Genomic DNA, 23,877 nt, shown 5'->3' with positions numbered 1-23,877 from the left:
CAATGTACACGGAAGTTGTGTTGAAATGTTGAAATGTTTATTGTGGAAAACCAGTTTGAAATGCAGTATATCTGCATTATCTGAAGCGAACACAGTTGTAAATATTCAGATATTTTTTATATTATATATATCGGATATATTTCTATTTAGGTATGTAACTACATTTTTTCAGTGCTAATACACTACACGTTTTATATTGTGACAGAACATTTAATTACGAAATTATTTTGCATTGTTCGTAGAAAATAGGTTACCCAATATTTTGCAAAAAAGCAAAAGAAAAAGGACACGGTCGGCCAATATTTACATGTAACACATATTAAACTTAAGATCTGTATATAACATAATGTACAGTTGCATTCTAAGCGTAACTCGACAGAGCATTTATTAAGTAAAACTATTTTTTTTTACTTATACAAATCAATAATTTAACGCTCAAGAAATAATAGTCGTAAACAGAAAAGACAACTTTTGAAGATAAGGGGAAAAAATGTATATATTGTTTTATACATTTCTCAATGGCATTGAACTTTTATTTATTAAAGCTTCAAAGCTAAATCTTTTAACCTTTACCCCAGTATATTTCGAAAATGGACTGGTCCATAATTAAATTTGGTGAGTACCACTTATTTTTCTGACGGATGATCACTGAAAATTTACTGACGGGACCATGATCAGCAGGGACGTGCAGGCTGTTCTTGGTCTGCACTGGACGCAAACGCAAAAAATCAGTTGCCACAAGCTGGCTAAAGGTTAAATACTAACAGTACCGACTGAGCAAAAATCATTTAAGATCTTCTATAATAGCCCTTTTTAAAGTCGTTTGTTAATGAAGGTCGTAATTGCTACTTACGACAAATTTGTTATATAAGTGTTACATCCAAAGTCATGTAACATGCAATCTTGAAATGTGGTAAGCGACAAATGAGACCTTTTTCTTCAGAAGGTGTATCTAAGACCGGCAAAAATCGACAGTTAGCAACAGAAAAGACCTGATATATATATATATATATATATATATATATATATATATATATATATATATATATATATATATATATATATATATATAAAATGCAAAAGTTTGTACCGGATGAAGTATATTATAAATAAAAAATAAACAAGATTACATGAGTAACATTATATTTGCCTACCGGTTTCGTTTATACTCGAGTATAAACGAAACCGGTAGGCAAATATAATGTTACTCATGTAATCTTGTTTATTATATATATATATATATATATATATATTCACACCGAAATGTCATTTTAGGTTTAAGAAAAACAAGGTTACAAAATTATGATTTTATCCTCTGGTTATGGCATCTTCAATGCAATTTCCGGAACTGTATAAGTCATAAAAGGTCGTTGGTAACGTTGGTTACGACCTTATATATCTGGGACGTCGAAAAACCATATGACATTGTTTAGGCAATAGTTGAAGTACTGGAAAAGATCGGACGGTGCTTTCATGTAAGCCAAATCTGATACACCAACTACAGCTTAACCTTTGACCTGCTGGCGGCAAGTGACCAGTGCAGACCAAGATCAGCCTGCACGGACCATGGTCTGTACTGTTCGGTTTTAAGTCAGTACATTTTCAGTGAACACCCTTTCCAATAATAAATGGTATTGCCCAAGTTGAATGACGGACCAGTCCATTTCAGAAATTTAGCAGGCTAAATGTGAAGTGATTCTTAAATTTGATAAAGAGATGTTAAGATACAGCATAACCTCCCGAAACGGCACCTATATCGAGCGGCTACCTCCTCAGAGCAACAGTTACCCCGTTCATATATAGTTCATTTTAACCTCCAACGAGCGGTTACTCTCCACAACGGTAAACGGCCATCAAAAATGTCCCCTTTCGCTCAGCCCAATAATTATAGGTTACTAAATTTTTATCTATCGTTTATTTCCATTTGTTTCACATATACTAAGTATTAAAATAGATACCAAAACGGGTATAACTGATTTATTACCTCTGGCCAACAACCTCCGAACAACAACATCTCTCTGGAGCAACCAAATTTTATATCTCCATTAGATGTTGCTTTGCAGAGGTTATACTGTATATTTTAGTGGAGCCCGTCAACTTAGCTCAGTGGGGAGAGCGTTGGTCTGCGGATCGCGGATCCGAGGGGGCGTATGTTCTCCGTGACAATTTGATAAAAGACATTGTGTCTGAAATCATTCGTCCTCCACCTCTGATAATTCATGTGGGGAAGTTGGCAGTTACTTGTGGAGAACAGGTTTGTACTGGTACAGAATCCAGGAACACTGATTAGTTTAAATGCCCGCTGTTACATGACTGAAATACTGTTGAAAAACGGCGATAAACCCAAAACAAACAAACAAACATATTTTAATGTCCAAGACCATTTGCAATTATTATGAACGTTCAAATTTAAGAAGACACAGAGTGCTGACTACTACTAAAAATCCGGAACCAAAATAAATGATAAAAGACATATAAGATATGTTCGAAGACATTATTACTGTACGTCCAGACAGAAATGATTTCTGTGAAAATTGATTGAGAACTATCAGAGCTGTGTATATGGCAGTTTCAAACTCCAAATATACTGGGGAAATGATTGTTGCAATTAATATTAAAATCAGATTCCCGGCCATTCTGTTCACCGGACGGAACAACTGCGACGTCATCTAAAGAACGTTCTTCCAGATTATACGTCGTCAGGGCGTCGTCAAAACAGCATTCCATTATCACTAAGCAGCTTTGACATAACTTTCGCGTCTTTCCTTTTGCTGTTCATACGAAATGAACTTCAAAAATTTTCAATGGAAAAGAATAGGTTGAATGTAGACTTAAAAGTAAGAACACCCCATATATGTTTAACTTGGCTAGTCATTTAACTAACAGTTTATGTATAGCATAAATAAGATGTAAATATTATATGAAAATACAACCATGTGTTAAAACTTACTTCAGCTGTTTAATTGGCTTAAAAAATCATACTTTTCTACATATACATAAGTAAGTGATTAGTCATTAACGCTAATATTCGTCTTTTCAAAAAAAAAATTGAAATTTGAACATAGTTTATACTCAAGGAGAAGCAGCATGCAAATTTCTTATCCATTCATACACGTGCATGTCATCTATTAATCTATTTAGTTCAGTTAAAGAAAGAAATTGTTAATTATCGAACGGAAAGAAAGAAGTTACAAATTGCATTAAGCGTTTGAAAATATATGGAAGGAACGAAACAAAAATCCGCATTTCGTTATAGGTGAGACATTGCTTTAAATTGGGCACGCTGCAATACAGCTTTTGTTGTCAATGAATGAAGAATGAAGAATGATGAATGAATTTTTTAAATGAATGTTTAAGTAAACATAACTGCTTTACTTAAAAATCTTCCGTGTTGTAATTTTAACGCAGCGGACTAGGATGATACGTAGATATATTATTATGCAAACATTTTAATATTTCATGTCTTAACCGTTTATAAAAAGGGATTGCATGTATTTGCTTTTAAACATCGCATAAACATTTAAAGTTTGTTCCTTCATCTTTTCATCGATACCATAACTGAAATAGGTCAACATGAATCTTTTGTGCAATACGTATTTTACAAAAAATTTGTATGAAAACGTGGGTTAAAAACCGTGGAGAGAAATCTCTGTATAAGAAATATTAAAGTTAAAATGAGCCCGGTTAGCATATAATGTAGATTACAGTTCTTTTATATCTGTAGGTCTTAGATACGAAAATCGGACATACGACAAGACGACTAAGATCATTCGTTCTCCATGTCTTACTGGTGTTTACAAGTCGTACCTTTAACAAATGCTTTTATCTTAAAGATTTTCACCATATGTAAAAATAGTACTAAGTATTGAAATACTAACATCTTACTAAGCCATTATGATCGTTCTATAACACCGGTTCATTACTTAGACAATTTCTTTAAGTATATTTTCTGCGCTGACATTAAACACTACACTGAGTAATAGTTATCTCTTCCAGTTATCTCGAAGTGTTAATCGGTAAAAAAACTCACAGATACAGCTGTTAAATGATGCTAAAGTGATTCTTATTCAAATCTGTATAATCATTTTTCGGCTTTAGCTGAATAACATGGATTTTGACCCAGATTCTGTAGTAATCGGGACACGGAACAGGTGCGCGCTGAGAACATAAACCATTTAATAAGTCTTAAATGACATTGATTATCAGAAGGCACATAGTAAATGGAACGTATTTAGTAGTTTTGTTACACTAAACTAAAATGGTATATTATAATTTAAAGATTTTAGTAATTTATCACCACTAGAGAAATCGAAAGTAAACTTTTTCCCCCGTTGCGTACCTCGCTTATGGATGAATGAGTGGTGGCTGGCTGTAACTGTAGAGTCAGTGTATCCGGTGTCGGACTGTACGCGGTTTCGCACACACGGCAAATTCATGCTCTTCGTGAAAATAAAGCAGAAAATTTAACAATTCTTTGTTATTATTTCACGAAACTTAGTTATTCCCTACCTAATTTGACACCAGGGGTCTTTCCCCACTGGAGCCTCGCTCTGGCAAGTGCAGACAAAACAATAATAACACCAATGGAGGCCAGAAGGTCAGCTGAAAAATTTCATTTTGCATGAAAATAATGACTATGCAAACAATACAATGTGCAAATTAAATTTAAAAATCACTATTCCATCATAAATTATGTCGCTATTTACCTATCACTTTAACCAAATAAAAAAGATTTATGGAAGGTATCCCATTGTGCAAATGTTTGATTTTTTGCTTTAAGTTTTTTTTTTAAAAAACTGAGAACTTAATCAAGTAATTAGAGTTACGGGGTTCACAAGTGATTTAAAAGCTAGGGTTTTATTTTCATGTCAATTGCTTTAGCCTTTTCGAGTCCTATGCTGATCGACATATTGTACTAGTGGGTTACTTATGGGGGATTCTGACCCAACACGAAATTATTTCAGAATCAGCCCAGGACGTCAAATCATTTTGACCTTCTATCACTGAAAGGATACCTCTTGACCATTTAAATTTACTGCTTAGTTGGAATATTTGCAAATGAATAATGTGTTCGTATATGCATATCCAAATATTTTCTGTCTGTACATTCTGTTTAATTCTGAATGTTTCATGTGCCAAACATTAATACCTCTACGCCGTTTGTCTTTTTAAAAACATTTCTTGTTTGTTTTGGTTTTGAATGTACATTAATAATAACATTTAAAGAAATAATTTTCTCAACTTCTCTTGTAATCTTATAGTAAGATACATTTCTATCCACACGCACTTGCTAAATATATACATCAGACATAAAAAGGCCTTTCTTTGCGATCACATATATAATAATTCTCTATAAAGTTTATGTTGCAAACAGGCTGATGAATGATCAGCACCATCATATATTACATAAGTCTGATCTGTTCATCTGAAAGTGAACATGACCTCTGACTAAGAACCTCAAATATATATTTTTTTTGTACTTACTTAAAGTCAATGTGACACATTTATCTCAGTTTCATAGGGATCATCGACTGCCCATAGGCAATGTCCTTTTAAAGGATTGTAGGTGAAGGGGTTCTAAAAATGCTGAGCGGAAAAAGTAAGATTTTAATGTGACCTTGACCTTTGACATTCAAGTCTCAAATTTAATACCAGTCATTTATCATATATGAGTAATTGGTCAGATATGTTTGAGGATTGTATGTCAAGGTATACTAACTTAGGTTTATGTACGTACAGTCACATTGACTTCGACTTTCAACCAATGTAACGTTTTTAAAATAAGTACGACCGTTTACTGTCACATCAGTCAGCAATTAAGGTTTAAGGACCATAGATCAAAGAATTCTTAAGATTATAAGCAGAAACAAAATTACGAACAGGAAGTAGGCGAACAGACTACAGACGGACAGACCTACGCCATCACATTATACTGGGCTTCCGGTATGTAAAATACTGAAGAACTTGTTTAATTCTGTATGTAAAGTTAGAAAATGAAAATGATGTTATAAATGACATATACTGTAACAAAATATAAAGTGAAATAATATTCTACGACTGCACTATCTACCATTTTAAAGAGTTTTACTAAAACCCCAAGCATTGCCTTTTTAGTTAATGTTACAAATACACAAAACTGAATCTATTGTATATATTTCACTTTGTTTCAATAATATTTCATAGACACTTGATTTTTAAACCAAATTTTGTTACTCTTATTCAGGGAACTTCAAGAAGAAAACGTATATGCTTCCACATACCACATGATGCCATATGAAAAACTTTCAACGCATATAGGTAAAACACCAAGTTTAACGAATATACATTTTGCTTGTCAGTACGTTATATTCTATGCTGAAATATGCTTATACATCAGACAGATTGAGTTATTGACTGTCCATACTTATAACACAATGGCGGGTCTGAAACACAAATATAGGTCTAGATGATATTAATCACGTAAGGCACGTCATTGTCGTTTAGCGATCGAGCGTTTGTATGTTTTATATTCCTGAACACAATAATAAGTACCCAGTTAGATCATTTATTCATATCAAATATAGAACGGGACAACACAGAGTAACTTGACGTCAAAAGTGACGTCACACATCCGTTGTAGTCCAATAACCGGTTATTATGCGGCTTTTGGCTATTTGGCTTGGTTATGGGATCCTGTCCTTTGCAATATTTTTGCTAGAATATATAAGTGTCCCATTAAAAATAAAACGAAAAATCAAAACAAAAACAAAATATAAAAGCATTTTTTTTAAATGGAAAATATGTGACAATTTCGATCCCTCCCACCAATCCTACATTGTTGCATTGAAAACGATTCCAGAATAGTTTGTAAATTTACTGTTTCTTAAAACTTCTCGTGTGTCATTTTTATTTCTGCTTATCTTCAAAAGGCCAGAAATTGATATTTTTCCTTTGAAGCAATATATCTGTGATGTCAAAAACAATTTAGTTCAAATATTGTTCTTGTCAATTGCTAACATGTTTTGTGGTTGTTTTACTAGCTATCAGCGATCTTCAAAAACTAGCTATATATAAACATTCTGGGACGTTGGACATATTGAGGAAAGGACGATTTCACCTTAATGATTGTAAGTTATTTGGTATTTTATACAAGTCATCGCTGTATAATTCATTTCAAACTCCAATTAGCCAAGACAAAATCTGAACCGTTACTTTTGGACGCTTGGTAGACAGTGATTTAAAAACACATTGTCTTATCAAATCAAACAAAAAACGGACGGATGGATTAGAATTGTCTTGCAGCTTGCTTAGTCTTGCCCTTAAGGACGCTCGCTACAGTTTCGTAATTTTTTTTCTCAATAATAGATTTTGATGAAATGTTTTGTATTAAAAGGTCATGTTATGATGTACTGAAAAATGAAATAAAAATACTAGGTCACCAGCTTTGTTTCAATTTAATTTGCCCCTAGACATGGTTTTATTTTAAACATTTTTCAAAACTTCTGTAATCCTAAAATATATTTTAGTAAAGTACAAAAATCAACATCAATTTGATTATCTAAGCATTTTTATAACGGAAAACAATATATCTATTTGAAACATGCTCAGAGAAATCAAAAGAACATGATTTTGTAAAGAAAGGAATACCCAAGGGCTATTTTTGCATATTTTTGTCAATTTTAAGTTGGTACTTCTGCTATTTTATCGAGTTTCACATAATAGAATTTAATCAAACTCTGCACATACCTTTGGTTATGTCTACCTAATCTAAAACAAAAAGAAAATTGATAGGTCACCATATTAGATTTCGCTTAAATCAAATTACAACGAGGTTGGGTGTGGCGGGAATTTATACAACGCAGGTTGGTACGAAATACTCATTCAGTGTTTGAGCAAATGACTCAGAAATATATATATGAATTATCAAACGGCAGATTTGAGCGCTGGTTTAAATAACAGACTCCAGTATATGTCGGATTGAAGCAATTTGAAATAAAAGTACTTTAAATGTATATATTTTGTAACAATGGTGATACTTACCCTTACCTTTAGTTAGTATATTATACATTTTGTGCATTAAATGCATGCGAACATACAATAATTTGCGAATTTTTGCCGTACGCGACATTAGATAATCACTTCCGGGCATGCGCAGAAGACCGCACCAAGTCTGCAGTGAGCTACATCGAAACAAAATTGGCACGGTGTTGGGGTAAATATCGACCCGTCCGGAAAAACTGCGTTTAAAAGTTAGGCTCTTGTTGCTCTAACTTCAGACCAGTTGTTGAGTGTACTAGGGTAATTAAACTTTAGATTAATCTTAATTATATATTCTTCTTTTTTGTAACTAATATTAGAGCCTTTCGCAGCGGCAGAATTATTATATTTACACGGTCTTATCTAACTTATTGAATATTGAGTATATATGTATGGAGTTGGCATGCTCTAAACGCGGTTAAATCCCCAATTTTCGTTATATAAGTTACCGATTCTTCCAAGGCGGTGCTTATATTTGCTTATTTGTCCGTTTTGTATTTTATGTTACGAATATTGTCTTGACAGCTGGAAGTTTTTCTTTACCTCAGCCCTACACCATCATCCCTTGCTTTTACACCCTTTCTCCGTTTACTTTGTGCCATGTTAAGTGCTCAGCGTATTTTATGCCAAAGGCAGTACCTTGGTGGTGGCCTACTACGTTCTTTCTCCTGTATGTCGTTTGATTGCATTTTGTATGTATGTGTGCATGTGTGTAAGCACGCGTGCGTACATGTGTGCGAGCGTGTGTGTGTCTATCGTACACGTCCATGTTTGTGTTGCTGTGATTTGCGGTGCAGGGAGATTACGTTTTTCTGACAGTGCCTTTCCCTGTTGAATATTCATTCTAACTTTTATCTACTGCCTCCAGCACCCGCGCCCCTTTATCTACCCCTTTCTATTTTTGTATTTTGCATATTAACTATACTTTTGTTAGATTTTTGTAGTCCCGTTTGCTATATCTTTCCACTATATTTTACTTTTGTCGCGGGCATACTTTGCGATGCATGGCCCTCTGGCGGTGCTTGGGATAGTCTGTGCTTCCAGAAAATCTGCTCTTATCTCTTACTTTTTCATCAACACCAGCTTAAACAAGAAGACTGTGGTACGTCCTGTCACATCGGGGCTGAGAACACAACTTTAAGCATATTTTTGATATATCATCTACACTACTGGCAGTCTTTTCAAACTTCCTGTCTGCAGTATTCTGTTGGATGGTAACCTGCTCGGTACCTTTGACAACAATAATTGTAACAAGCGATTCTCAGTTTACCGTTTCTTTTCCGGTCTTTGAATGTATCATTCATAATGCCGCTGACCCGTGAAGGGAACTTACACAATTAAGAGATATTGTTCTTTACTCCATTTGAAATGTGTCTACTTCAGGACCACTTCATAACATAAAGTTAACTTCCTGCATGAAAAACTGTCTAACCTCACATGCCAAAAACCTCCGGTCGGAAAAATTGCATAAAAAATTAAGTGCTATATCACGAAGTTCAGTGTAATCTACATGTATGTTATAACTCAGAAACAACATCTTATATATATACATAAAACGTTTTGATTGACAGGTGTTAACTGATCATGCCCATCATGTCCGTCAAAATCAGGGAAGCTGACACGCTAGCTGCTTTCAAAAGCCTGTTAAAACCCATTTCTTTATACAATATTTTGTTAACTGACCGATACATTGATGCTTTGTTTTTCTTCTTCATAGAACAGTATTTTATCCCAGGGTCAGTTTAATACCTTTAAATATGTATGTATGTTTATCTTGTTTAATCTATACGTTTTACATTTACAATTTTTGTATGCGTATTTGTTTGTATTTTTGCAATTATTCTGTGAAGCACTTCTGAACGTGTACACGTGCATGAAAAGAGTGCTATATAAATGTGGTATAATAATAATAATATATAATTTGTTACAGGGGAAGAGAAGTACATTGTAATTTGTAAAGGTCATTCGATTACATGGAACATGTGTTGCTATCCAAAAAGATTTGCATCAACAGCGGATATGACCTTTTCAATGTTAGAAATTGAAAGGTAAATGGACGATCTTTTTTGTTTCCGTTCTATGTCCGTTAACTTAGCATTTATCGGATATACTCTTTACAACTGCCTAACCAATATCGTCCGATACTTTTTTTCTAAGTTCAAGGTGCTACCCAAAGAATGCATTTTAATGTGCATCGTTATATTTGTATTTCCTGATTCAGTAAGTCCTTCTAGTATTTTCGCTTTTATATTCTGCATATTTCCGAATATTTATTCATTTTTGATCAGTAAAAACAGAGGACATATCACATAAGCAACAACTTCCAATACCATTGAATTGAGTTTTTATACCCCCACAAAACGAAGTTTGAGAGGGGGGGGGGTATATAGGAGGGAGCTTATAGGAGTGAGCTTGGTTGATCGGTTGGTCGGTCGGTCGGTCGGTCCGTTGGTTTTTGTGGTTTCCGGATGATAACTCATGAAAGACTTGACCGATTTGAATAATATTTTGTACACAGGTGTAACATCAGAAAATACAGGTCAAGTTCGAATATGGGGTCAATAGATCAAAGGTCAAGGTCACAGTGACCCTGAACAGTTAAACGGTTTCCGGATGATTACTTGAGAACGCTTGGGCCTATGATCATATATTTTAGTACACAGGTGTAACAGCATGAAATACAGGTCAAGTTCGACTTTGGGGTCTGTAGGTCAAAGGTCAAGGTCACAGTGACTCAAAACAGTTAAATGGTTTCCAGATGATAACTTGAGAATGCTTGGGCCTAGGATAATAAATTTTGATACACAGGTGTAACATTATGAAATACAGGTCAAGTTCGACTTTGAGGTTTGTAGATCAAAGGTCAAGGTCACAGTGACTCGGAACAGTTAAATGGCTCCGGATGATAACTTTAGAACGCTTGGGCCCAGGATCATATGTTTTGGCACACAGATGTAACATCATGAAATACAGGTCAAGTTTTACTTTGAGGTCAGTAGGTCTAAGGTCAAGGTCACAGTGACTCGTAACAGTTAAACGGTTTCCAGATGATAACTTGAGAACGCTTGGGTCTAGGATCATATATTTTTGTTCATGATATATGATAAAATACAGATCAAGTTTGACTTTGAGGCTAGTAGGTCAAAGGTCAAGGTCATAATAGCACATAACAGTTAAATGGTTTCCGGATGATAACTTGAGAACGCTTGGGCCTAGGATCATGAAATTTAATAGTCATGTTGGCTATGACCAGCAGATGACCCCTAATGAGGTCAGTAGTTCGCAGGTCAAGGTCACAGTGACCCGGAACATTTAAACGATTTTCGAACAATAACTTCAGAACGCTTGGGACTGTGATCACAAAACTTAATAGGGAGTTTGGTCATGACAAGCAGATGACCTGTATTGATTCTGAGTTCCAAAGGTCAAAGGTCAGAGTGACCTTCAACATTTAAACCTTTTTCCGGACAATAACTTGAGAATGCTTGGGCCGAGGATTATGAAACTTCATAGGGAGGTTGATCATGACCAGCAGATGACCTCTATTGATTTTGAGGTCAGTAGGTCAAAGGTCTAGCAAGTTAAGCTTTGACACTGGCTTAGTTCTGTGACAAGGCCATATTGTGGGGATATAATTCGTCACTCCTGTGACAACTCTAGTTTTTCTTGAAGATATGTATTTAAAATCTGGAATATATGTAGTTATAAGTACGTTTGAAATGAAATTAGTATATTAAGTTATGAAATTTTAACTGACGACACTTTGTGAAAACTAAATATTAATTCTAACACGACTAGCAAATAACCTACATACATGTAGAGCAAAATCTATCTCGGGTTATTCTACAATAACCCTCACGCTTGCAATGACGTCATCCGATCCAGGTGCGTAGCACAGTCGTAAAAAGTAGTTACCATTATCTCTAACACTGTTGATACTAGTATGCCCTGTTAAAATCGAAATAACAAGTTCCCAAGTGTGGTTTATCGTAGGATAACCCGAGTTCTTCGTTCTTATGCGAAACAATATATCACTCAGGGCTACGACCTTCGTGGTATATTCGTACGCATAAGAACTCAAAACACGGGTTATTCTACAATAAACCACAGTTGGGAACTAAAATTTCTTAAATAAACAGAGTATATTTAATGACACACGCTTTATGTATCGGGAATCATTTCATTTTGCTTCAGGGATGTAAGTAGTTATGTTACCTGCTATAATGTTTGCAGTATGTTGAAGAAAACTTCAACTATTACTATGTTTATTATACATTTTAGTGCCTTGGACTATGATGATGAAAATGTGATTGGAATTACCATCAAATTCGTGGACCCAACAAAATCCCCAATGGTCTTTAGATGCGATACCAAGGTTAAAAGAAAGGTAATGAAACTAATTAATTATAAAAGTAAAAAAGTACGACAAAATATATATGACTTTCATTTAATAAAATCTGTAAAAGGATCCTTTAGAAGCATAGAATGCAACCAAGTAAAATAATAGCAGACTGTTCATGAGAGGTAGTGGAAAGTGCAACAACCCTCACGTCCCGTAACGCTGGCTTAAGCGGAACTCTGTTTGCAATGAACATTGAGCGGACGCTTTGCAAAGGACCAGAAAATATAACAACAGTTTTGATTTGATAAACGTTTAATTATTTTAATAAACATAACTTTATTAGATGACAACCTCATGACTTCTGAGAAGATGTCTTGGATTAAGTGTTGTTGTATTTTCTGGTCCATTTGGAGTACCCTTTTTTATACATTTCTGCAATTCCAGTATAATATAGGCAGGGGACAAGTAAGTGGTATACATGTATAAAGAAATTGTCTGCTAAATTTTACAATTTTCCTTGTTAGGTCGCGCAGATTGTTGCTTTCACACTTCATGCAGAAATGAGGAAGGGGTGAATTTTAAAGAAATTGAGGATGGGGTAGATAAAAAACTATTCCTAAATTGATAAAATACTCATGCCATGGACGCCTCGTAGTCAGTAGTTTTTGGATAAGGATGTGGTACTATGAATATTGTTAGAAAACAAAGGTCTTCGTGCAAGTCGGCCAATGCAAGATATCGAGATTTCATATAGAGAAGAAACATGTATTGTGCAATACCAGTCGTACTTCTTGGTTTTTCTTCCTAACATACCAGGTTACCTTAAACAGGCAAGATTTAACATTATGAGACACTGCATTATCAATTAATTACGTTTAGATGTTTATTGCTTTTACAACTTGTCTGACCTCGATTTCTTTTACGTTAATGACAGCAGTCTCGTTCAACACGTGGAAGCATATTAATTAAAAGTAAAGTGGAAAATTCGTGCGCACATTTTAAATGGCATTAAAGTGAGGATAATTGTATAGAGTTGTTGAGTTTTAATCCATGACATTCTAGCAGTATATTAGTCAGTTTAATATTTTATGGTCTTTAAGATCATGGTGTCCATTCAACATATGTGTAAAAGAGTTCCGCCGGTGTTATGGGGTGTGAGAGGTGTTGCACATTCCATTCCAACTGTTCTTATTGGCTGCATTCTTTGCTTCCAAAGGATCTTTCTACAGATAATTATTTTGCCTGTTTTCACATTTTGACTTCTAAACCAAATTTCATATCATATTTTTAAGATTTTTTTTAGATTTAGAAAATACATATTCTGAAGTTTGTTTAATGTGTTTCAATATTTAAATGCATTGAATTTTGTGAATACCAAGTTCAGAATTGATAATGGAATAATTTCTAGGCACTTATTTCAAACAATCTAAATTCTGTAACGTAATTGTTTAATGAATTAAGGAGAATTAACACTTTTTGATCTGGAACATGACCTTTCTTGATCACCATATATTTTCAAATCCACTACTTTTGATAACAAACTAAACTAGTGTTTTTAGCTTACTATATGCAAAATGAAAATAAAGAAAGTGAACTTTCTTCACTCGTTTCTTTAAATTAGTATTTGAGAGATATTTATAAATGTTTGGACAAACTATTATATTCACACAACGACTTTGGATGTTCACGATGAGTCATATATAAATCAGCATAATTTTCTTATTCGAGTTTTTTCGTCTTTATTTTGGTGAGCATTCCTTTGTGTACTAATAACACTCGAAACGGTATCATGTACTGAAATCTTGTTCTTTTTTGCTGAAAAATCTTATCTTACACCACCCATTTTCTATCTTTTCAAAGTCTGTGTCCCCTTTAGCAAACGATTTTAAAAATATATAAATTCGTGCTGAGAAATTTTGTTCATAAAAGGAAGCTGTTGTCTCAATTTGTTTAATTTATCTAAAAGATATGGAGAGAACACTTTAATACAGCCATTCTGGAAGCACACAATGACAGCGGTTATGCGAGTGGAGGATCGGTATCACAAGGTATTTCAAAAAATCTTTTAAAAAAGTATTTTCAATTTCATCAAATGCATAAATTATGCATGAAAATAGATGAGTTACCTTTGTTTATTTCCTTGTCTTTGACAAAACTTCAGATGATAGTGTGGATTGTTATTCTTTTTTTTTTTTTGATTGTTTGGATGTTGCTGTAGTTACTTTTACTTTTTTATTAATGACATTTTTTTTATTGAAATGCTATCTCAGCAAATCCATCATCCTTCGCAGTTAAAACGGAATATCAAACATCGGTATGAATTTCTGGTTTGTCTTTTTATCATGATTTAAACAGGCACAACTAGACAAAGCACAGGTTACGATACCATCGCAGATGTGGATAAAGAATGCATATCAGAAGCAGTTAACATTATGGGTAAGATTTTAGGGTTTTAGGGTATTTTGGATACTGGAAACAAAGCGAGATTTGCTGACTTTTAAGCAGTGATTAAGTATAATTGATATAGTCTGTTTTAAATAAATATGGATTATTGATTTATTGATATAACACTTAGAAATTTCCTTTTAAGGAAATGATATAATGGAAAATGAAAGAACAACTTCAAACTGTTATCAAATTTATTCCCAACTAGTTTCGGCTTTTAATGCCTTCATTAGAAGAAAGGGAAGCATATAATATTATCATCGTAAACGATGTTTTAGATTCCAAAGTCATACACATGATAAATATAATACTCCAATCGAATTACCGTGCGTACCAGATTTCGAATGAAGATGAGTCACATTGTAACATGCACACTAGATTTCGCAAAATGATGCAACGAATAGCATTATTTAGAAAAGAACTGATAACTACAGAAAGTAGAAAAAGAAAACAATGAGCTCGACTTCCGTTGCAGCACGTGATGACCCAGATGTAGACGTTGCTACTGATTGTAAAAACAAAACAAAACATACTTATGTTAACATTAAGTTCTTCTTTTAGAAATTAGGGGATTTTCTACTTTTACGAATACTTTTTGGTACGAAACATGGAAATACATTAAATAGCTTATGTAGGGTGAACAAGGATTGAATATTCTAAAATACTGAAAGGTATTTGAAACATAAAATTATGTTTAACTCCACTGACTTGTGACTAACGAATTTAATTACTACGTGTATAAAACTTTTTCAAGTCTTTACGCTGGCCAACTATTGAAGTTCAGCTTAAATATTTCAGTAATCTGCCTTTCATGAAATAAGCATTAAAGGTTAATTGAATGAAATACAGCATATACTTTCTGATAAATTCAGTCTGTCTTGTATATATCTATATAGTTGTTATTTTCTGAGAAAGAATTTTGAAATATGAAATTTACAGGAAAAGAAAATGAACTTGAAGTTACAAAAGACAGAGAGGGACAAAGAAGCTCTGATGAAACTTACGTAAAGAAAGTCTTTTCACCTCCCGTCCAGGAGACAGAAAGTTAGAATCTATAATTGTTATGTTCCAGTACAATATCTATACACATAAACCATAAAAGGTTTTACTCACTTCGGCATTTATACATATAACACCATAGAACTCTATATCCATTTAAATGTGTATACACATATATCGTACAACAATTTACCCACTTTAATACTGATATTGTATACCATAGAGCTATTTATCTTCTTCAATATTTATACATACAAAATATATATACCATAGAATTATTTACCCATTTCAATATTTATACTAGAAATGGCAACGAATATTCGAATATTTGTGCATTACACGTATATTCGATTACTGTTTCACAATTCAAATATTCGGAAAAAATATAAGATCATGAAAAATAAATAAAAGTCAAATGAAAGAAAAAAAATCGTTTATGTTTGCCAAAACCTACTTTCATTATAAATTCGCGCGAAAATGGCTTCCGTCTTTGACATCCGTATCATTTTGTATATTAGCGTGCCGAGATTGTTCATCGCTATGGTGATGACAGTGTACCAGTAGTCAATACCGCTAATTGCTTGATTTAAATCCGTTACAACCCGCCTTGATTCCCGGTAGGTGCGAAGAGTATGTCATTGAAAATGATCAGACAGCACAAAATCGATAAAAAGATGTATTCGAGTAAAGAAAAATTCCGAAAAGTGTAGAAGAAGGGTCAAATGGGATGTATATAATTTTTTTACGTAAATCGAATTATCTAATTCAAATGGCGAATAAATTAATTTCGTACGGCAAACATTTTTTTGATCAGTACACAATTTTAAGACAAAGAGCGATGAGAAAAAATTGTAAGTTTTAATTTGTCAGTGTCTGAATTACTTCCGGTGTTAACGAAAGTAGAATTACTGTCGCTGATCTGGGTATGGTAAACACTATGGATTTTGAGTTGATTTGTTGATCAATTGATGACCGAATATTCGAATATTCGCTCTGAAAGTTGACCGAATATTCGAATATCAAAAATGCTATTCGTTGCCATTCTAATTTACACACCTATTTATCCACAAAATTTCTCTTAGAGTCCTAAACATAACGTATAAGACAAAATTTTATTTCAGTCACTTATTTCTACATAATCAACAATTCAGAAATTGTTGATTTTATATAACAATGTAAGATGATTATCACAGAAAGTTGATGTCAGTAATTTTAAGTGTTGGCACGAAACATAAATGATTTTATTTTATTATCAAAATCAAGTTTCAATCACCTTATCGAATTTATATGAAATCAAAACAATAGAGTATTACAAATATTTTGCTGAATTTAAAAACTGGGTTTCAAAAATGATCTACATCTGATCAATAGTTTTGCATATCTTACAATTTGTATACATTATTCATCAAATGCATTTCAAGATGAATAACCGAAACCCGTAAGAAATTATAGTTTCAAATTTGTTTCTACCAGTTCACTGATTTAAATCATGACACCCTTTTCGTACACTAGGAAACGACCAGAAATACAATACATAACATATCAGGTATACAATATCAATGTAAATGAGAAAAATAAACAAATAGATAATCTAACATTCATCAGTTGTATCAGCTGTGACTTGTAAAATGTCACACGTATTGCAGTAAAACCCCATGATCTCTATATGAGATTGCAACATCTCTTTTGCATAGGGATGATATCATTATAGTTTATTGCGAATTATTGCTTTTTATTCGAATATCTGGACTTATGAAATGTTTCAAGAAACTGTGGGTATATATTTAACGTTCCCAAAATTTCCCGAAAAGACACAAGAGTCCATAAATCGAATAAAGCAGTGTTAATTTACACTTGCATAACTTCTGTGTGGTATATTACCCACATGCTGGGGTATTTTAGAAATTACCAATTACCAAAATGTTTCCCTGCCAGAAAAATAAAACAACACGTTTTATAATTTTTCATGATAATGAGCTATCTGTTCCAGGCTAAATTGATCATTTACATATGAATGATTTCTTCTTCTGAGTTATTTTTTACTGTTTTGTCACAAAAGGAGTAATGAAAATTTCTTAAGTTGTTCTCTAAGAACACATTCTTTAATATGTTTATAAAGTTAGCACTATAATACATTTTATATTGCTTTGGCAAAAGATGGAATAGACTGTCCGGCTGATATCTGCCATGATCGAAGAATGTAAATTTGTGTTAGAACATATTATGAAATGTACGAAACGACATTGACTATTTCATTGCCAACTAGCTATCTTTGTATGCTATCCCTTTAGACGCAGCGAAACATGGTCAGAAGAAACTGCCTGAGAACACAGAAATACAGATGTCTTCCAAAAAGAAGAATTCACATACACATGCTCAAACAGAAAAAACTTTCGAACGAGTCGCTGACGCCGAATATTTATGTACAAATCCTAATTTCAGTAGGAAGTTGCTTACTAAATTTATCGATTTATTTCATCTTACAGATCATTTTATCGTTAATATGATTAGAAAGCATTGTTATGTCTACCATTAGATTTAACAAAATGTGTCTTTTCTGTAATAATATTGAATTCTAAATTTGAAAGTTTTCGTAAAGTGTATATTTATCATTTGATTCTTACTACTTATTTTATCTTTTCATATATTGAAAAAATGACTTTATTTCATGCAGGTATGACGCAAATGGAAAATTTAAAATCACGTTTACCTAAGCCGGGTGATAGAAGTGATGACCACTGTCATCTTGACACAAACGAAATAGACCAAGGTTATTATTTGTCATTGTTGTTATTGCTTTTCTGAGATTACAATATATTTCATATGAAAAGAATTTATAAAAAAATGTATTACTTAACATGAATTTTACTTAAAACAGAACAGACTTTAGCAAAGATGAAGGTGAGTTAATACATTTTGCAGCAGTATGATTTATATAAAGGCAATTTTTATACTGCCTTTATATAAGGCATACTTCAGTTAGCAATGTGGTGTCGAGAGCGATTAATATAAGTTGTAGAACTTCCTTCACAATCGACCTAAAATAAATCATGTATAAACTAAAGGTATTTCTTTTTACAAACTGGCACAGTGGTATAAAGGAACAATGCATGTATCATGCCCGTATGTTGTGTTCGAAAACTGTTTTAACAATCGAAACTTCAGTTGCAAGGGAATTAAATCCTGAAACATCCTGATTACTACGTATTTTGTAATTACTTTTCTTTTCAAAAAAGATTCAGGAAGACTGACATAACATAATAAAGCCAATGCCGAGGCGTGAACTTAATTAACTATTTCACAACAAGTAATACGAAAACGCTTTAGTATTAATAAACACATGCACATATACAAATCGTTGTGTTGGAATTCAGGAGTGAGAAAAAAGCGTCAGTTTCATGTGAAATGTAAACAACCTAAGAAAAAAAAAGATATAACATTCTATTCATATTTGCATCTAATATAAACCTTGCAACTTTTTTGACTTTTTAATTTTGAATTGAAAAATAAACACAAATATGATAGCTGAGTATTTGTTTCATTTTATTAAAGTTTTGATGAGATATAAGGTAAAGGTTGAGAGAGGATTAAAGTTATATTCGAAATCAAACTAATTACTCTTCTTATCAGCTGCAGCACAGACTCAACACAGTAAGAATGTTGATGGTACAGCTCTTACGTTACCTACAGGGCCTCCACTTTCATCTGATATAACTGGTACAGTGTCTTCCTCATCGTTTTGTTTTGTGAAGGGATACTCAGACACCAGTTTAGAACATTCGTCAGCTGATGATCAACATTTGCAAACAGCAGGTGCGGATTCAGACTCATCTATTAAAGGGGATGTTTTAAGTCAGACATTTGTAAAGGAAAAAACGTCGCATTCAGCAGTGAAAGGGTCAATGAATACTGTGGGAAGGCAAAACGAAAGTCTTACAGATCCCACTTCTATAAACACTGCACCTTTTTTTATATGTAGATGATGCAACGTGCCTTTCTTCTCCGAACGAGATTAGACCGAGTACAGTCAAGTCTCAGAACAAAAAGTTCATTGGAACGGAAACATATTCATCAAATAAAGACTGCCTTATGTCGTCTACACATAAACCATCAGTATTATCTGCGAAAGCGGATGCACAAACTTCTTTACATAGAACAGAGGCAATTGTACGCAAACCTGAAGATGATACTCACGAACACACTGACAATATCAGCACACAAAATATCAACGGTTACAATGGAGAAAGCCGAAGGAATGAGTTTGGCAATAAAGAAGATGGTAGCGACCTGCATAGCACAAAAAGTGCCAGTAGTTTTAGCAGTAGTGATAGTAACGCGTCTCTTACAATTCCAGACGAGGATGCCGGTAACGAAAATGAAAAGGTTAATTATTTGCTCTATTAAAAAAAAGAACAATCTTCGCGCCGATCTTTTCAATAGAAGGGCAAATTTTCTGTTGCATTTTCTACAACTGAACAGTCATCAATTTTCCTAAGTTTAATGCTCTAAAGTGCTCAAGACTGTCTTAAGCTGCGCCGCCGGTTGTTGTATCCTACCTGTAAGAGTTGAAGCCCTGTTTAACCACTTCGCTTTTTAGTCATTGTTTTATAACTCTTTATCCAAATTATTTACACTTTTCTCAGATAACTAACACGAAAACACGGTAAATAGCGTCAGAACTTGACCGTAGTAATAGGAGTATGTCGTTGTAAAATGGTGGTTGATATTCTGGCATAATGTGTATTAGTTTTGTATTTAATTTAGAAAATGAATATGGTACAAGTAGTTTGCAGATTATAATACGTTGTGTTCTCTAAAACCGGTATTTTAATAATCTAGCAATTTGATACAATTAAATAACTACGGCATAATCTATTTTTTAAATCTATTGTAACTACCTTTGTAAAGCAGACACAAGATCACTATACGAAACTAAGTTTTAACTACCGTGAAATTTGTCTTGCAGATTTTTCAAAAAGACGCATATTTTTGTTCCGGGCAGAAGAATGTTAAGCAGTAAGATTCCTTTCCATTTTGCATTTTGTTTGGTATTTGGTAATTCTTCTAAAAATGTTTGCGAATTGTTAAACAATTATTTAATAAATGCACGTGAATTTTTAAAATGCACTGTCTTTCCACCGGGGTGTGAATTGTAACAGCTTATAAAAGCGAGATTGTTAAGTGGTTAGAATTGAAATAATGTGTACTTATATTTTATCGTCATCTAATTACAACAAATCCGAGCTCCTGGCTACATGATATTCACTCTATCAATTCAATATATCGATATGTTCATTATTTCTTAAACAAACACAACCATGCGACCGTCATTCCTGTTTAGAAGCATTAGAAACATTGTTATTAATTAAATTATCAAATTTACGAGACCGAGACTTCGAGGTACTTCAAGACATTCAATTTTGTTTCATCAAAAGAAGATTACAGGTAAGGGTAGATTTCCTGGAAGCACAGAGCATCCCAACCACAGCCATAGAGTCATGTATCGCAAAGTAGGCTCACAACAAAAAGAAGCTGTAACAGAAAAATATTGTAGAAGGGTTGCTTCAAATCCATTTTAATTATATGCAAAATAAAGACAGAAAGGGGGAAGAAGCAAGGAGTAAGAAAGTGGGGTCGGGTGTTGGGGGAAAGTGGAGCAACGACGAATATTCAAAAGAGAAAGACAGGTTCCTTAAAAGCAGTAGCCCTACAACGTAAACCACAGCAGCGCAGACAAACACACACACAACTAATTTTCACAAGTAAACAAACAAACAAGTAAGATAAAACAACATTGTGGGCCACCGCCCAAGACGCTCACACACACGCACACATGTACACACATACAAGCTGGAGAAAACAACAGTCGGACACCGCCCAAGGACGGCCGGCGGCCAAATTTATGACAAACCTACGCAAAAATTGTAGGTATATGATAAATTTGTGTTGTATGAGAGGAATATGTTGACAACTATCTAATATCCATAACATTTCATCTTTCAGAATAATGAAGAATGAGTCGATCGGAACATTTCTTGTATGCTATGGAAAACAACAAAAAATGGTAAATTCATAGAAAAGAGATAAATGAGACCATTTTGTAGTGTATTATTATTAATTAAGTAAACATCTGAAAAAGTCTCCAGAACAATAGTTTAGCGGAGACAGCATAATTTATTTTCTTTGCAGTTTGTTTATAATAAATATTTATTCTATCTATAGTTTCTATCGGTGCGTATTTCGCTTAGCATTTATTCATACAAAAATGTTATACCGTTTATTGTTTTTAGAAAATATATGTCATGACCCCAAGTGGTGTTGAACATTTTCGTATTTATACAGAGGTAAATATACTAAAACATTTGTCCATTTACAACTATATCTATATAATATGACCGACATCTTTACAAATAATTGCTTTCTCTTTAAAAATACATACCATTCTTAAAACTATCTACTGCGGAGCCCCAGCGAAAGACCAGTTGAGGTCTGGGAAAAACGCATAAATATGGTATTTAAAAAAATAAAATTTTATAGGCCTTTGAGAGATGTCTAGAAATATTAATGTTTGGTATTGATTGGCTTTAATTCTTCATGAACACTAATAAAGGAATCAGTTAGGCGTGTTAGAACCAGCGGAACTGTAAAAAAATAGCACTCTTTGTCAAGACACACAGAGCACAGTAGTAATATTTTTCTCTATATTATTGTTTTTAACGTTACACTATTGATAATTAAATCGCTTCATAACGTTCAAATATATTATCAAATTCGTTGCTGGTGAGCATGTAACTATACTAGTAATGAGTCTGGTTTTCTTTTCAGGTGAATAAATGTTCGCTTTATGAAGATTTTTCTAATCAAGTTCTACATAATTTGGACTCTTTACTTTCTTATTATCACAATAACAATTTACCGTCCAAAAATTGTGAAGTTAAACTCAAAAGAGGATATAATGAAGACAAATATTAGCCAGTGATGGTGCAACTGAAGAAAATTGGAAAGTTTTCAGCATTTAAATATTTTCCGTATAAAAAATGTCTGGTGTTCTAAACGTACATAAAAAGTTATACATACCAGTAAGTGATCGATGGTCCAGTAGCAAAACACTTAAGACTATGGACCAAGAGGACACGGATTCAATCTGAAAGTTTAGCAGTATTATTTTATCACGGGCAGGCACCTGGATAGAACCACTGATCTTCAGTAATCCATGAAGAATTAAACGCCCCGAGTCAGGCTCGAACCAACATAGGTGAGAGGCATATGATTCAAAATCAATCAGCGACCTTAACCACTCGGGCACGGATGCCCCATCTCTCCATGTAATGCACATTTGAATGTGCATATCATGAAATGGCTGTTATATAAATTTTGGTTGAATGTAATATCAATATCAATAAAAGTTGTGGTATAGACACAGTTCTTGGCTTAGGTTACAGACATATTATCAAAAGAAAATCTTGTTCTGCACATATTCTGTATGAGAATCTGCAGTTGAAGCAGAGGCTTTCGTTGCCTCAAACGTGTTTTCTCAACGGGCAAGTAGAGACGATACTCCAGCACATAACGTAAGCATAATAATTCCAAATCATTGGATTGAACCATTCAAAAGCAAAGGAGTTCACCGGGAGCTAGGAGGATACTTTACTATTAAACGAATAATGTTGTAGTTGCTAACGTCATATAGACGGTCATTCCTTTATAAACCACTTGTCGGAAAACCCTCTTAAATCATGCTGTTCAACTCACCAGCAGAGCGGATATACAAGTAGAAATCTGGATTGAAACGCGAATATCATACAAATTATCGCAGAATAAACTCCGATCTTAGTAGAATTCGGAAAGATATTAAGAGGCGTTGCAGACCTGGAGCGCATGTGATAAATTACAGACTCCGGCATATACCGGATTTAAACGATTTCAATTATGAAGTATCTTTAATGTATATATATTTTTTGTTTAACCTTGATAATACTAATCCTAATCTTTAGTCAGTAAATTATACATATTATACACTAAATGCGTGCGCACATGCAATAATCAGATTTTTTGTCGTTAAGTCGGTAAAAAGC

General features: G+C 33.6%; 1 protein-coding gene across 4 annotated transcripts; it reads left to right on the top strand.

The window, feature by feature from the left end:
- The first annotated feature begins 10 nt into the window (after positions 1 to 10).
- Positions 11 to 23,218, top strand: LOC123546951 (uncharacterized). Of its 4 annotated transcripts, none has more exons than XM_053551242.1 (14): positions 5,510 to 6,297; positions 7,020 to 7,106; positions 9,947 to 10,064; positions 12,298 to 12,403; positions 14,325 to 14,406; positions 14,714 to 14,794; positions 15,743 to 15,847; positions 18,094 to 18,243; positions 18,477 to 18,572; positions 19,433 to 20,185; positions 20,769 to 20,818; positions 21,806 to 21,866; positions 22,093 to 22,146; positions 22,628 to 23,218. In XM_053551242.1, the coding sequence occupies exons 1-10, from the start codon at positions 6,264 to 6,266 to the stop codon at positions 19,783 to 19,785; spliced, it is 1,212 nt and encodes a 403-aa protein (XP_053407217.1). In that variant the 5' UTR covers positions 5,510 to 6,263; the 3' UTR covers positions 19,786 to 20,185; positions 20,769 to 20,818; positions 21,806 to 21,866; positions 22,093 to 22,146; positions 22,628 to 23,218. The 4 variants fall into 4 exon arrangements, with proteins under 4 accessions (XP_053407220.1, XP_053407219.1, XP_053407217.1 ...); XM_053551243.1 differs by having other exon boundaries at positions 5,511 to 6,297; positions 18,094 to 18,225; XM_053551245.1 differs by lacking the exons at positions 5,510 to 6,297; positions 7,020 to 7,106 and adding an exon at positions 11 to 150.
- The last annotated feature ends 659 nt before the right edge of the window (positions 23,219 to 23,877 follow it).

This window comes from Mercenaria mercenaria, chromosome 9 (assembly GCF_021730395.1).
Source record: "Mercenaria mercenaria strain notata chromosome 9, MADL_Memer_1, whole genome shotgun sequence".
NCBI lineage: Eukaryota > Metazoa > Mollusca > Bivalvia > Venerida > Veneridae > Mercenaria > Mercenaria mercenaria.
Note: the sequence above shows the minus strand (reverse complement) of the source record. Positions and strands in the feature narration are given on the sequence as shown.

Excerpts from the sequence above, each read along its gene's own strand:
- LOC123546951 (XM_053551242.1), top strand. The coding sequence starts at position 6,264 with ATGATGCCATATGAAAAACTTTCAACGCATATAG. Across the intron at positions 7,107-9,946 it reads ACGATTTCACCTTAATGATT|GGGAAGAGAAGTACATTGTA; the intron begins GTAAGTTATTTG and ends AATTTGTTACAG. Across the intron at positions 14,795-15,742 it reads AGAAGCAGTTAACATTATGG|GAAAAGAAAATGAACTTGAA; the intron begins GTAAGATTTTAG and ends TGAAATTTACAG.